The sequence below is a fragment of the Penaeus japonicus genome, unplaced genomic scaffold, assembly GCF_977035675.1.
Source record: "Penaeus japonicus unplaced genomic scaffold, GWHDUDI00000001_assembly GWHDUDI00000018, whole genome shotgun sequence".
NCBI lineage: Eukaryota > Metazoa > Arthropoda > Malacostraca > Decapoda > Penaeidae > Penaeus > Penaeus japonicus.
The window spans coordinates 33,088,859-33,104,929 of NW_028234420.1; the positions used below are offsets into that span (position 1 = coordinate 33,088,859).

A 16,071-nucleotide genomic window follows, 5' to 3' on the forward strand; every position below is an offset into this window, starting at 1 on the left:
TATATGTATGTATATATGTATGTATGTATGTATGTATCTGTATGTATGTATGTATGTATGTATCTGTATGTATGCATGTATGTATGTATGTATATATGTATTTGAGTATGTTTGCGCGGTCGCTTGTTGTGCGGGTTAGGAGTACAGTTGAACGAAACGCGCAGGCAAGGGAGATAAGATTGTTTGGAAGGCAGTACTCTAACCTTGAGAGAGAAAGAGAGAGAGACAGAGAGAGAGAGAGAGAGAGAGAGAGAGAGAGAGAGAGAGAGAGAGAGAGAGAGAAATAGAAGACGAGGACCTAGGTATACTCAGTCCTGTTAGTCAGTCCTTGTTAGTTCTTTCGGTGAAGGCTATCGTGTGAGGCGCAGGTAGCGGAGGAAAGGGAGGGGGGGGGGGGGGCACAAGGTATCCAGAGGGCACGGGGCACGCCGATGATATTCACAAGGCAAGGGCAAGGTCACACGCACACGCGCGCGGAGAAACACACGCGTTAATGCGAGCACTCACACAGGTACAAACAAACGCTCACACAAACACAAACACACGCACGCTAAAACACGCGCGGCGCGCGCCCGCCATCCCGTCTCTCTCTCCCTCCTTCCCTCCCTTTATCCCCCCCCACCTCCCTCCGCCTCCCCCCCCCCCCCCCCTCCCACCCCTCTCCCCCTTTTCTTCCACACCTCCCTCTTCCCCTCATCCCCCCCTCTCTCTCGTCTCTTTCTCTCTCTCTCTCTCTCCCTTCTCTCTCTCTCTCTCTCTCTCTCTCTCTCTCTCTCTCTCTCTCTCTCTCTCTCTCTCTCTCTCTCTCTCTCTCTCTCTCTCTCTCTCTCTTTCTCTCTCTTTCTCTCTCTTTCTCTCTCTTTCACTCTTTTCCTATCTGAGAACGAGGAGGTGGGAAGGTGGAGGGGTGGGGGGTGAGCGACCAGGGTGCTGGGCTATTAGTGCTTGGTGCGTGTCGTGTCGTCGCGCCGGGACCAGCAGCCAGCCAGCCGCTCGCTCCCTTGCCTTATCTGCGGTGTATCCTGTGTGTCGGGACCTCTCCTATAAGGACTCGGGGACGGAGGTCGGAGGGCGGGATGCGGGGACGAGGCAGCCCAGAAGGGGGTTCGCGTGGATTGGAGTGTTGGTGTTTCATGGACGTGGAAGCAACAGAGGCAGGGATACGCGCGCGCGCATGCTCGTTCACTCACGCACTGATTCTCTATCTATCTCTATGTATCTCTTTATATATCTATATCTCTGTGTCTACCTTTCTTACTTTACTCCTTTATTTCTTTACTTTATTTCACTCACGCGTACCCATTCACTTACTCAAACATTCACACAAACACGCACACACACACACACATACACACACACACACACACACACACACACACACACACACACACACACACACACACACACACACACACACACACACACACACATACGCACACACACACACATACACACACACTCAATCTCACTCTCACTCACTTACTCACTCATTCACAAACACAAACACACCTAAAAAGCACCTGTTTCAATCTCTGGCAGCAGCATTGCATCAAAGAAACTGACATTGACGGGGTGTAAAGAGCCGTTTTTGTACCTCATTTGAGAAAGCGAAGGCGAATGAGGAGGAGGAAGAAGAGGGAGAAAAGAAGAAAGAGAAGAAGGGAGGACGAGGGTTAGGCATATATGAGAGGTAATGAGAAGCGCGAGTTTAGATGAGGCAGAGGTCGATCCCCCCCCCTTCTCTCTCTCCTCTATATATCTATCTATCTCCCTCTTCTGTCTTTGCTCTATTCTCTCCTCTCTCCTCGCTTCTCTCCTCTCCTTGCTATCTTCTCCATCCCTTCCTTTCTTTCTTCTCCACCCCTCCCTTTCTCTCTCCCTCCCTCCCGATCCCTTGGCTCCCGCCCTCCTCTATCTTCCTCCCTCTTCTGTCTTTGCTCTATTCTCTCCTCTCTCCTCGCTTCTCTCCTCTCCTCTCTTGGGCGGGAGGACGGGGCCCTCTCTCGGTGCCATCCCCACCCCATCGCCTCCCCTCGCTCTCCTCCGTCACCTCTATCGCTCCCTCTCCCCTCTCCCGCTCCCTTTCTCTCTCAACAGTCCCTCCCCCTCTCTCTTCCCCCTCTCTCTGTCCACTTCTCTCCCCTCCCTCGCTCTCCTTCCGCCAAAACAACCCCAGCGCGCGCGAGCTGGCGCGGCGACCTTCTCTCTCTCTCTCCCCCTCCTCTATCTCTCAAGGAACTCCTCGGGTCTCGCTCTCTCCTCTCGTTCGCTCGCTCTCTCACTCTCTCCTCTTCTCTCTCTCCTCTCTCTCTCTACCTCTCTCTCATCCCCTCTCTTCACCCCCGTCTCTCTCTCTCTCTCTCTCTCTCCCTCCCTCCCCCCCCTCTCACGTCCTCCCTCCCTCTGTCCCCCTGTCTCTCCCTACCCCTCTCTTCTCCCCCCTCTCCTCTCTCTCCGCCGTCTCTCTCTCTCTCCTCCTCTCTCCCTCTCTCTCTCCATCTCTCTCTCTCCCCTTCTCCCTCCCTTCCCTCTCTCCCCTCATCCTCCTCTCCTCCTCGTCCTCTCTCTCTCTCTCCAATCTCCCTCTCCTCTTCCTCTCTCCCCCCCGCTCTCTCTCCTCCCCTCTCTCTCCCTCTCTACCACTCTCTCCTTCTCTCTCCCTCTCTCCTCTCTCTCCCCCCCCTATCTCCCCCTCTCTCTCTTCCCTCTCTCTCTTCTCTCTCCTCACTCTCTCTCTCTCTCTCCTCCCCTCTTCATCTCTCCCGTCCCCCTCTCTATCCCTCTTCTCTCTCTCTCCCCCTCTCTCTCCCCCTCTCTCTCTCTCCTCTCTCTCTCTCCCCTCTCTCTCTCTCCCCTCTCTCTCTCTCTCCCCTCTTTCTCTTCTCCCTCTCTCACTCACTCCCTTCCTCTCATTTTGTTAATACTTGTGTGTTTGATTAGGCTTAAGCAACCAACATCGGACATGGGACTTACACGGCTCCTCCTCCGCGTGATGTGCTTAATTATGTGTAAAGACAAGTGTAGCCGTCCAAATGGCCACAGGTGTGAGGGCTCGAGAGGAACGGATGTGTGTGTGTGTGTGGCTCTGTGTGTGTGTGTGTGTGTGTGTGTGTGTGTGTGTGTGTGGCTCTGTGTCTGTAGCCGTGTGATATAGGGGAAGGGCAGAACTAACCTTCTCGCCGCCTTTATTTACCTCTTTGTGCGAATCACATGATCCCACGACTTGCTAGCCCGCAGCGTGCTCGATAACAAGTCGTCACCTCCTCGCGTTAGGTAACGTCATGCGTAACGTAAGGGACAACACCCTGTTAACATGTTATTGTCCCTCTTAACAACATGAGGTTCCACCCTTTGCCCTCCTCCTCCCCCCTCCCCCACTTCCCTTTCACCTGTTTACCCCCCCCCCCCTCTCCTCATCCTTTCTTTCCTCTCTTCCTCTTTCTTTTCCTTTCCCTGTTCCTTCCACCTCCCCTCTGTTTACCCTTATTCCTTGTTTCTCCATCTGCATCTCCCTACGTTTTGCTTATCCTCCCTACTTCCCTCTCTCCCTTTCTCCTCTTTTCCTTTCCTTTCCCTCCCTTCTTTTCCTCCCCCCTTCTTCATTTCCCTTCCCTCCCCTCCCTCCTTTCTCCACTCTTCCTTTCCCTACCCCCCCCCCTCTCTCAGAGCCACCTTCCTACTCCTCCTTCACTCTCCTCTCTCTCGCTCTCTCTCTCTCTCTGTTCTCTCTCTCTCTCTCTCTCAGCTCCTCTCTCTCTCTCTTCTTTCTCTTCTCCTCCCCCTCTGCTCTCTCTCTCTCTGGTCCTATCTCTCGTCCTCTCTTTTCTTTTCCCCCCTCCTCTGCCTCGCCCCCCCCCCCCCCACCCCCCCCGTCCCCGCAGATCTTTCTCTCGTTCTCTCGCTCTCTCTCTCTCTCTCTCCCTCTCTCTCTCTCCTCTCTCTCCCACTCACTACTCTTCTCCTCCCATCTTCTCTCTCTCTTCTCTCTTTTTCCCTCTCCACCCCCCCCTCTCTCTTCTCTCTCTTTCTCTTCTCTCCTCTCTCTCTCTCTCTCTCTCCCCTCTCTCTCTCTTCTCCCCCTCCCCCCTCTCTCTCTTCTCCCCCTTCCCCCTCTCCCCCCCCCCTCCCTTCACCCCATATGGCCCGGCGAAGTGACCCTATCGCCACGTAACACACGAGCAGGACCCGGGGCGGCGCGGAAGACAAATGGTCGGGGCGGGCACGGGTAGGCCGAGGGTAGGCCTATGGGTAAGCACGCCGATCTGTCCACCGCGACGCTATTACCTCGGGCGGAATAGGTCGGGAGGAGGGGGGGTGTGTAGGGTGGTGGCTGGGGCTTGATTCTTGCGTTTTATGTATTATATTTAACTTACAATCGATTCTCTGTTCTTTCATTTTTGTTTTTTCTCTCTCTCTCTCTCTCTCTCTCTCTCTCTCTCTCTCTCTCTCTCTCTCTCTCTCTCTCTCTCTCTCTCTCTCTCTCTCTCTCTCTCTCTTTTATTTACCTATTTTCCCCTCCCTTATTTTTCTTTCTTTTTCCTCATCTCTCTCTCCTTTTCCTCATTTTTTTTCTCTCTCCCTTTTCCTCATTTTTTCTCCCTCCCTCTTTCTCTTTCCCATTCCCTTTCCCTTTTCCTCATTTTTTCTCCCTTTCCCTCTCTCCTTCCCAATCCACCCACCTCTTCTTAATTGTTCTTTCTCTCTTTACCTCATATCTACCTCCCCCCCTACCTCTCTCTCTCTCTCTCTCTCTCTCTCTCTCTCTCTCTCTCTCTCCTTCTATATCCTCCATCTCCCTCAGCTCACTCCTTCTCTCTCTCACTCTCTCTCTCTCTCTTTCTCTCTTTCTCGATGTAGTTTAAATAGATGTGTGTGTTGTAGTGGGGGGGGGTGAAGTGTGTGTTGGTGGGTTATTATCTTTATTCTTCTCCTTCTCTCTACCTTTCTCCTATGCTCTTCTATCGTTGGGGGGAAGGTTGGTCAGAGCGGTTTCCTCCTGCGCGCGTGGCTCTCTTTTCCACTCCCTCCCGCCTTCCATCTTCATAGCATTTTTTTTTTTTCTTACGATAACGATAAAATTCTCCCTAAGGCTGGGCTGTTATAGCTCGGCAGGTGGGCTTGAGTGCGTTACAAGGTGGGTCGTGGGGGGAAAGGGGGAGGGGGGGGATGTAATGCTGGATTTAGGCTTCTTGTTATCAGATCAAGTCTTGAATAATGCATGTGTGGTGAACATTCGTTTTGATGCGACCAGGTGTGCGTTATTGGTGTTTTTTTTTTTCTTTGTTTTTAGTATTTTGTTATTTTTTTACGAGGTGGGGGAGGTAGAAGAAGAAAGAGGAGGCTTTTTGTATTGTTATGACGAGGAGAAGGAAATAGGAAGAAGAGGAGGAGGAGGATGATACTGATAAATATTTGAACAGTTCCTCTTATTACCGCATTTTTTTATTTGTTTGTTTTTTGCTTTTTTATTTTTTGTTATTAGTATTATATATATTTTTATTGAAGTCAACTACCTGTGTGGCAGCGGTATCCACGGATGATGGTATCGTGTTAGAAATAGAGAGAGGGAGGGAGTAGCGAGGAAGGGCAGGTGTTTCCCTAAAAAAAAAGGAAAAAAATTGTCTTACAGCTGCGAGGAGTTCGTTTGAGATTCTGTCGGCATGTGCTTGCAACGCCCTGCAGCCATTTGGCGCTTTTGTGTGTGTGCTGTATTTCTGTTCTTGGTTTTTATCTGATTTAGTTTGGGTGTAATTTTGGTTCATATTTTAACGTCCGTCTGTCTTTGCCTCATTTCTGCAAGTGTTTCCTCCCTCTTCCCCGCCCGCGCCTCTCCCAGCGAAGGCTAATTTCCCTTTCTCCAACAGACGTGTTGAGGATGTTAGTGGAGAACTCCAACGGCGGAGGGGGGGAAGGGCGCTCCTCCACCGCCACCACCAATGGCACGAAGGCCGCCACCCCCAACGGCACGCGAGGCCCCCCCAGCACCACCAGAGGCCCCCCCAACGCCCCCAGAGGCACCACCAACGGCACCACCAACGGCACCAGCAGTAGCAGTAGCAGCAGCAGCAGCAGGAACAACAACAACGGCGTGACCAAGACGACCGCTTCGACGCCCACGAAGCCCACACCGACGGTCAGGACGACGAGCATCTCCGGACCGCCGAGGACCACCCTGGGCTCCCGGACAGGCTCCACGCCCGGCCCTGCTTTCACCTCCAGGGCCAGCTCCCACGTCACAACCATCACCAAGGCCAGCATCAGCAGTAGCAGCAGCAGTAGCAGCAGGAGCATCAGCAGTAGCCCCGGCAGCAAGGGGGCCACGCCGAGCAAGAGCGCCTCTGGAGGGCTGGAGGCACAGCTCACCTACACGCCCCCGCACGTGCTCATTCGCTCCATCTCGTCCCTGTCGCAGCACTCGCTCAGGCCCGCCACGCCCGAGCTCGACCAGGTGCGTGGGGCAGCCACGGGAGGGCCGCTGGGACTCCGGCTGACACGCCTCTCTCGGTGATTCTTCGCCTCCTCCTCATCTTCTTCCTCCTCCTCCTCCTTCTCCTCCTCCTCCTCCTCCTCCTCCTCCTCCTCCTCCTCCTCCTCCTCCTCCTCCTCCTCCTCCTCCTCCTCCTCCTCCTCCTCCTCCTTCTCCTCCTTCTCCTCCCTCCTCCTCTTCCTCTTCTTTTCCTCTTCCTCTTCCTTCTCCACCTCCACCTCTTCCCCCCCCCTCCCCTTCCTTTCCCTTCCCCCTTACCTTTTTCCTCACCCCCTCCTCTTCCTCCTCCTCCTCCTCCTTCTCCACCCCCCTCCCCTTCCTTTCCCCTCTCACCATACCCTCTTCCTCTACTCCTACTCCTCCTCCTCCTCCTCCTCCTCCTCCTCCTCCTCCTCCTCCTCCTCCTCCTCCTCCTCCTCCTCTGCCCCCTTTACCCCCTTTACCCCCTACCCCCTACCCCCTACCCCTTACCCCCTACTCCATCCTCACTCCTCCTCCTTCTCCTCCTCCTCCTCTTCCTCCTCCTCCTCTTCCTCCTCCTCCTCCTCTTCCTCCTCCTCCTCCTCCCTCCATCCATCCATCCATCCATCCACCCCTCCTTACTGCTTCCTCCTTCTCCTCCTGGTACATAGAACACAAAATAACAATAATTGTTTAATTTTTCAATTTAATTTGACACATAGTTGATAAGCCATTTGATATAAATTCCTTGAAATGTTTGTTACACATATTTCAATGATTTCCTGCTGTGCTTTAGTAAGATTAGTCACCATGTCTATTCATTGTTACTAAATGATTTAACATGCTATTTTATAGTTGCATGTTGTGTTAGTCTTCTAACAGTAATTTATTTGAAACTATGAAAAGAAACATTTTCAAAAGATAAAATATAATATTACAGACACACAGATTCCAAACCAAAGAGCCAAGCAAACAAGTTTTCATTCCTAATAAACTTCTTTTAATTCAAGAATCAAAACTTGCTTCTAATACAGGCATCAACATTTCAGGAGGACGGCATTGTGTCGGTACCAGCGCTGCGTAAAGGGGTTCTGCTCCAGGCACGTGACCGCCTCTTCTCAAGGTGGAAAGAACGTTACTTTGTGCTCACGAGGGACTACCTGGCGTGCTTCCGGAGGGGATCGACCAAGTACTCAGAAATGGGATCATTTATCTTTAAGGTGAGAACGTGCATTGGATTGGTTCGTGTGTTATGTTAAATTGTTATTATTGGATAGAAATATGTTGTTAGTTTCTCTATCAACAGTTGTGGGTCTTATGTTGTATCATCCATTTACTTTAGCATTTGCTTTAGTTTGGTTTGTGTTCACAGATATATCCTCTAGTAGAACATTACTCTCTCACTCACTCTCTCTCTCTCTCTCTCTCTCTCTCTCTCACTCTCCTCCCTCCCTCCCTCCGTCTCCTTCCTCCCCTTCCTCCTACCCCCCCAGTTTCTAAACAACCTTTAACCAAATTTATACTCCTGCAGGTCAACCTAGCCAGTGTGGAGTGTGTAGAGTGGCAGGATCGACGTGGTGGCCCTGCCCTGGCCCTGGCACTCCCTCGGGAAGGCCGTGTCCTCCTCAGGGCCAAGTCGGGGCTGGACCAGTGGTACAGGTTGCTGCTTGAGGCCACCAACGCCTCCCGACACCGACGCAACGTCTTGCGCCGCGGCACCTCCACCACACACTTGAACAACACCACAAACAACAATTTAGACTTGACTCCACCTTCAAAATCAAGTGAGTAATGGAATTCCTTGAACAATTTGTATTACATATGTATATTTATTTATTTATGCTATTATAAATCACTGCTAATGTGGTAGAACTGTTTGTCATTGTTGATTGTGTGCTTTTTTTTTCATATTGCAAAAGACCCTCAGAAAGAGTGTGAATTTGATATATAAACTGCAGTTAGAAGGAAATATTTATTTCTCTTATTTTTATTCATAGGTTTTGTTGTAAAGTAAGTTAGGATTAACAATTTGTAAATGGAATTTAAAGTTGTCCATAAGGTTTGAATGAGAAAGTGCTGGAAAGTGCTGTAAGAACAGCAAGGAATGTTACAATATTTCATAGAAATTAGTGAATGAATACCTTGCTGTAGTGACTACTTGAAATTGCCAGAATGCTTTAGAGTTACTGAAGGGTAATTATTTTCCAAACTCACAGGTTGGTACAAGGGGGAAAAGTATCTCTCTCTCTCTCTCGCTCTTTCTTTCTTTCATTCTTTCTTTCTGTCTCTCTTTCTTTCTTTCTCTCTTTCTTTCTCTTTTTCTTTCTTTCTCTTTCTCTCTCTTTCTCTCTCTCTCTCTCTCTCTCTCTCTCTCTCTCTCTCTCTCTCTCTCTCTCTCTCTCTCTCTCTCTCTCTCTCTCTCTCTCTCTCTCTCTCTCTCTCTCTCTCTCTCCTCTCTCTCTTCTCTCCTCTTCTCTCTCTCTCTCTCTCTCTCTCTTTCTCTCTCTCTCTCTCTCTCTCTCTCTCTCTCTCCTCTCTCTCTCTCTCCTCTCTCTCTCTCTCTCCTCTCTCTCTCTCTCTCTCTCTCTTCTCTCTCTCTCTCTCTCTCTCTCTCTCTCTCTCTCTCTCTCTCTCTCTCTCTCTCTCTCTCTCTCTCTCTCTCTCTCTCTCTCTCTCTCTCTCTCTCTCTCTCTCTCTCTCTCTCTCTCTCTCTCTCTCTCTCTCTCTCTCTCTCTCTCTCTCTCTCAGCAAACTGGTAAGAACATAGTCTCCTTACCCGACTGTTCTCTTCTACCTAGGTGGCATTCAGTACAGCCTCAGTGGATCGACACCCGAGATCACCCGCCTGTGTGATTCAGTGTGTGACGATTCCCCAGGTGGCACGAGCTCACGTCTCCTCACAAGGCACCATAGATTCTCTCGTAAGCCCTCTCACCTTTGTAGTTGCTGCCAATGGGGTAGTTAGTGTAATGAAGGCAGAGAAATGGGCTAGGGAAAGAAAGGGAAAACAGGAATCAAGTTGTTTAAGTGGGAAAAGATAGAGAAGGATGATAAGATATGTGAATGAGGCATAAGTTAAGATGCAGTATAAATATACAGTATATAAGTAGCAAGGCACATTCAGTGAATGAGAAAACAGTTGGATGTATTAGTATGTGACAGATAATCCAGTCAGATAATGGTGAATACGTTGGATTCGAGTTCTAGACCTCCCTCTCTGGCCCTTCGAAAAGATGACCGTGTCTCTTGTTTTTTCCTGTTTAGTGCTTGCTGATCCAGACCTGGGCTCTTGTGATACAGACATAGCAACTCCGCCATCTTCAGTCACATCCTCCAACAAGTTCAGCACCTCGACCTCTGCCTCCAACACTTCAGGTTAGTCAGCTCACTTGTTTTATGTCAAACAGAGTTGATTATGTATCTGAGTTTTATTTATTTATTAATTTTATATATATATATATTTTTATTTTTTTCTGTATAAAGAACTGTTTGGGAAGATTTTATATATGTATTTTAATATAATATGATAATTTTGGATGTCAGCTGTATATTATAGATTATTATCTTTTCTATAGCTCACATTACGTCAATATTTCCACAGGATCAGGAGGTTCTTCTTCCCTGGCCTCCTCCCCTTCTCTGCGCGGATCGTGTGCTTGGCCCCGACCATCGTCCCCCCTGAGGCCTGTGGTAGGTGACGCCCCACGTTCAAGACTCTCGTTATATGAAGGAGCTCGGGAACTGCCCACCTCGGCCAAGATGCGGCATTCCGTGTGCTTAGAGCCCCGCGATGCCCAGGACATGGCAAGGAAACAGAAGAACAGACACTCGATCTGTGTAGAGCCAAGGGATCTGGCCAGGACTCGCGCCTCGCTCTGCCTTGAGCCACGTAACCCCCTGCTGGACTTGATGGAGAGCGTTGAAGCTATTCCCACTCTGATCTCACACGAGGACAGCCGGCTGCCGTCGTCTGCTAGAACTTCGCCTTCAAAGAGCGAAGGTAAATGGGCTTTTAGGACTGGAGAATCTGCTGTTGATAAAATCACATTATTACCATTCATTTGATTTATTTGTTGATTGCTATAATTTTGTGGAGGCGAGAAACATATTTCCCAGTAAGTGGAGAAAACACGTAATGCTTAAATACTGTCCAATCAGATAAGAGCTTGCAACAGCTTCAGATAGTGTTGTGGGTTTTTGGCAGTTGTACAGCAGATGCTCTTAACCTAATGAGAACATGTTTAGTGCAAGTAGACTCTATCTGAAAAAGCTCTGGCAACTATTGCCCTATAGTATATTTGTTTGCCTGATATTGGTTGCATATACCAAGAGTATATTTATGTTCTAGACAATTTTTTCACCTCTCAGTTAGTTTTTGGTCGTCGGGTATTCCATGTTTGTCATTAACTTTGTCTCATTGTAGATCTGTATGCTCTCCTACTCCTTGTTTATAATGTCTTGTTGCTAATATAGGTAATTAGATACAACATATGGGATGATTGACAGGCATGTAATTAGTTTTGTGATTGTTGATGTAAATGAAAAGCATACAGTGAAACAATGGATGTGATTAGGATAATTATGTCTCTTATTGTGGGAGGGAGAAGAAGAGTTGATCCAGGGGAGAAATAGTATTGGCTACCAGAAGGTGAAGAGGAAATAGAAAGCGGACAAGAAATTCCTCTTGGTATGTTGTATCCAAACAAGATTAGTATAACAACAGTCTTGTTTGGGGAAACAATCTATTGTCAGTAATTGTTACTTTCTATGTTGAAATCCTACTTCAATTCAGATGGAAGTTTTGGAAATCTCTTGGAATTGTTTGTTTTTGATGTTTGATTGATTGTTTATAATGTTTGGAATATTGATGAACTTTTTGTATTGAAAAAAAGGAGAACACAGTTGATATTTCCTGATCATTTTCTTTCTTGCTTTAGTTGCAAATACCTGGTATAAAGGTAGGCCTAAAGAACATCATTAGACTGAATGATGCTTCGTTTCGTTTCACAGTACAAGTACAACTAGATTTAGGGCACTACAAAAAGTCTCATACACAATATCTATCCCTCAGTTATGTTTTGTAGATGATTCTCCCTGTATGCACTCCCTTTATCTTTATCTGTTCACATTAATCCCATCCTTTAAAACAATATACTAGGGTAGTTGTCATACTGGAATTTATGGGTATCCCCTTTGTGTAAGAATTCAGCCATTGGTTGAGATGAAAAAGAATTTTAATTTTTAATGGAAAGAAATTGATTTGATTCTGTCCTACCGTTTGATTTTTTTAGGGGGAAAAAGGAATGCACAATAAATTGTTTGAGAAAGAAATGCTAATCACAAAAACAATAGATAAATCTTAGTTAAACTGTGTTACCAAAATTCCAAGACCAACATTATCACTAACACTTGCCTCCTTCATCCCTTTCTCTCACTAGGAGACAGAAGATCGACCACTGACGTCCCTCTCCTGGTTAGCGAAGTGGACACGAGTCCCTCCCCGAGTGGTGCCCCAGCCCGTCCACGCGCGCACTCCACGTCGCTGACCCCAGAGCGCACCCTAGGACCCCGCTCGCGCTCTAACCTAGGCTTCTTCCGGCACTCGGGTCTCTTCAACCATTAATCTTTCCTCGGATTAGTGTTATTGGTATTTTGACTGCCGGTTTCCTTCCATCCCTCCTACTGCTGCTGTTAGAAGGGGAAATGTACATTTTATATGTGCAGAAGAAGATAATAAGATGTGAAAATATATATGTAAAAAAAAAAAAAGAGCAGAATCTAGGCACCAGCGTACACTACCTCCCAACTGTGCTCATGTGATGTTAACCATCCATCTCTCTTAATGATGAAGAGAGAACATTTTGACAAAGAACATGTGAATTATATATGTGTATAAGAGTGTTTTTTTATGCACACCATGAGTTGATGAAGTGGTTGCAGAGTCAGTGTGATTTAATCTTGTATTCCTTTTTAGTATTGTGATTGAAGATTATATTGCCATCGTTGCCCCATCCCTTCCCAAAAAATGTCACTTGTTTTTTGTCTTAAGTTCCCCCCCCCTCCTACATTAACTGAATATTTGTAAATATTTGATTAAATTTCCCTCTCATTCTTGCTAATAAAAGAGTTTAATGATAATGATAACAAAAGGAGACGACCTATTTCTAAAGTATTATGGTCTGTCACATGACTTGGACAATATTTACTAAGCCAGTAGTCACAAGGCAAAGATGGTGTCTTGAAGCAGTCTTCACACGAAGTGTAGTGTGAAGTTGATGATAGAGACTCAGCCTAACCATGTCTTAATTGTGCCAAATTGGGACAAAACATCAGCTCGACGTGGCTCTTGGTAGTAGAGGGAAATGTACAGTTGGATGTGAATATATTTTGATCTGGAATTCTTCAAAAAAGGAAGGAACAATATAGTTATTTATGTTGGGTATTTGCTCAATGCAGCAAGCAAGTAATCATTGTTTTTTTTCTTTGTGTGTCTTTGCTTTATTGTCTTTCTCCTTTTTTCTTATTTTTCTTTTTTATTTTCTTCTTTTTTGAGATGTTCTTGTGAATGCCCAGATAAATATACCATGTATAAACATTGTCCACTGTGGTTTGTCATTGTTGGATGACAGATGCATACAGTTCTTGTTTATATGACGACTTTGTATGGCTGAATGTACATTTTGTAATTTTTAATTGTGTAAGTTGATAGTTAGTGGATTCTGTACAGTACATATTTTTTATTTCCAAAGTGAATATACCTTGACCAGTGAAAGTCTGTTGTATAGAATGTACAAGTATTGCCCATTATAAAGAAACTAGTCATTTTAGGGTTTGGACACAGGAACAAAGATTGGTGCACATTTAAACAGGGAAAAAAAAGAAGCTGTTCATTATTTATATAGACCTACATATGTGCTTTTTTCTTTTCAACTTGTTTCAGGGGTCATATGTTCTCACACGTTTTGCTATCAAGACATGTTTCTTTTTATTTATTTTTTTTATTGATCTTGTAATTCTTTTCACTGGTATTTATTAGGAATGTAATCATTGCCAATGTTCACATTATTATTAAGATGTTGACTTTTTATGTTTTATTTTGTTATTGTAATAAGAATTATCACCATCAGCTATTTATGTTTATAGATTATATTCTTTTTCTTTTTTGGAAGTACTTATTACTGAAGATTTCTACTATTTACTTTCTTGGTTATTCTTTACCCTCTCTTTGAAATGAGGAGTGCGTAGCATTCGTGATCTTGATAGTTTTTTGTGTGAGGTGGATTATGTACTTTGTGGAAAGAAAGGATTACATATTTGGCCTTCTGTCAGTTAGGATCAGGATTTTTTCTTCTTCTGTTTAATGTGCTATATGTGTATTGATAACAGAACAGGAAGAGATGAATATTATGTTATACATAATATCAGTAGGTGTCCAGTTCTAGTAAGGAATGTAGAACTCAGCTTCCCTTTTTTTTTCTCTCTTTCTCCTCTCCCATGTACCCAGTAGATAAAGAAATAGAAACGAGATAAGATCCATTATGTCGTAAGTTTGCCGCAGAAAAACAGCAGCTGGAAAACCACAGCCTGAATTAGCAGCGAATCACATTCTGTCGAAAGGCACAGAATGCTTGTCAAGAAGGAAGAAACAATTACCGTGTAATTTTCAGGGAAGGAACGCAAGACTGCTCGACGAGATCCGAACACTCACAGCTGAATACAATCACATTACACTGGGGTTCAACTTTTCTGCCGTTCAATAAGTCCATTGTTAAGACCAGCTTACATTGACCGCTGATGGCTATGTAAGTGGTAATAGTATCCCCGTAGGAGCAGTAGGTTTGAAAGTTATACATGTTAGCTAGCTTAATAACAGTTTTTACTTATGAGTGTCCTACTCCACAATACTGCCAATGAACTACAGCTCTGGTATATACTTACTTTTCTTTTGCTTCAAATAAGATGTGACTCGTGAAATGTTGATTGTAGAGAGAATGATGTGTATTGCAGCTGTGTACATAGTAGAATCCTTTTACAAATGCCCAAACAGGCTCCAGGATCTTTTTATTTTCAATCATTTTGTCTCCGGTTCAGACAAACCTTACCCTGTTTTTTTGTTTTTTTTCATCATGTCCTTCCTCTCTTGTAAATTTCCATATCTTGAATTATGTCCCCTTCCTAATATTCCCTTTTTACTTAGTCTTTTGATGAGATTGCCATTCTTTTGCTATTTCATTTAAAACTTCTCTTGTTATTTCTTTTTCACTTACCTTCCCCCCCTTATTTTGATTTATTCCTCATTATATCCTCTCCTCTTTCATCACAGTCTTCTCATCCCACTTTCTGTCTGTCTGTCTGTCTGTCTGTAGTCTGTGAATAGTGAATGCGCTGATGGTAAGGCAATGCATGATCATTTGAGAGAACTTTATACGAAAATTTAGAAGCTGTAGGTAGTTGAAATACATGCAGTGCAATCCTGTATAGGGTATACAAGACTGGGACAGGATCTGGTTTATATGACAAAGATCGTTTGTACTTTTGAGAAAATAAAGTAGGTCACATTTTTATGAGATATGTAATGTTTATTATAACATTTTCTTTTTTGTTGTGTTGGCAGAGTTTGGTTGACCAGTTATAAACCCTCAGATTTCTTTCTTTCTTATGTACACACATACACACACACACACACACACACACACACACACACACACACACACACACACACACACACACACACACACACACACTCTCTCTCTCTCTCTCTCTCTCTCTCTCTCTCTCTCTCTCTCTCTCTCTCTCTCTCTCTCTCTCTCTCTCTCTCTCTCTCTCTCTCTCTCTCTCTCTCTCTCTCTCTCTCTCTCTCTCTCTCTCTCTCTCCTCCCCCCCTCCCTCTTCCTCTCTCCCCCCCTCCCTCTTCCTCCCTCCCTCCCTCTTCCTCCCTCCCTCCCTCTCCCCCCTCCCTCTTCCACCCTCTCTCCCTCTCTTCCTCCTGTATGTACTGCTACACAGCCACGTGAATGATCATTGCCAATATATGTGTCCCCCAGATGTCTTTCAACTTCCAGGTAGATTACCGGAGAATTTTGAAAAGCATATTTTTTACGCACATAACTTGAGCTTATGTGAATGAGTACCAGGTGACGGACAAACGAAAGATGCCAATATTTATTCAGATCTGTAAAGTTATCCATTAATGGTACGCTTTTGGGAGAACATCGTACTTGGTGTGAACATGACATTTATCACAGTATATAAGTGGAAGGTTTGGACATTCCACGGTTAATCTGGATAAGTTGAATTTAAAAGAGAAATCTATATAAACATATGTAAAAGTCTTCTTTTTTATTTTTTGTTTTCCTTGTTGGGAGAATATCAAAAGATGATTTTCTTTTTTGTTCTGTTTTGAGTTCATGAGGAATGACCTTTTATTTTAGAAGCAGGTTTCGTTATTTTTATTATGTGTGTTTACATGATTTGATGACCTTACTAAAAAAAACAAAAACAAAAAACAGATGGTAGGCAACCACGACCTTGTTAGTATTTTATGAAGCGTTTGTCTTGCAATAAAGGAGGCAGTTTGCCAAGTCCTTTGTGATCAGTGGAATCCTTTTAGGAGTTGCTCATGA

The 16,071-nt window shown here is 45.5% G+C and overlaps 1 protein-coding gene across 3 annotated transcripts in view; it reads left to right on the forward strand.

The window, feature by feature from the left end:
* Nucleotides 1-16,071, forward strand: part of LOC122252815 (uncharacterized) — a 79,147-nt gene that overhangs the window by 62,699 nt on the left and 377 nt on the right. For 2 of the 3 annotated variants that reach the window (XM_043015481.2, XM_086546878.1), the window contains exons 2-8: nucleotides 5,865-6,448; nucleotides 7,498-7,668; nucleotides 7,980-8,232; nucleotides 9,247-9,369; nucleotides 9,713-9,823; nucleotides 10,050-10,448; nucleotides 11,887-16,071. The exon at nucleotides 11,887-16,071 is cut by the window's right edge and continues 377 nt beyond it. In XM_043015481.2, the coding sequence (XP_042871415.2) occupies nucleotides 5,876-6,448; nucleotides 7,498-7,668; nucleotides 7,980-8,232; nucleotides 9,247-9,369; nucleotides 9,713-9,823; nucleotides 10,050-10,448; nucleotides 11,887-12,071 (1,815 nt within the window). In that variant the 5' untranslated portion in view covers nucleotides 5,865-5,875 and the 3' untranslated portion in view covers nucleotides 12,072-16,071. The remainder of the gene's footprint in view (nucleotides 1-5,864; nucleotides 6,449-7,497; nucleotides 7,669-7,979; nucleotides 8,233-9,246; nucleotides 9,370-9,712; nucleotides 9,824-10,049; nucleotides 10,449-11,886) is intronic. The other variant, XM_086546880.1, reaches the window with a different exon arrangement.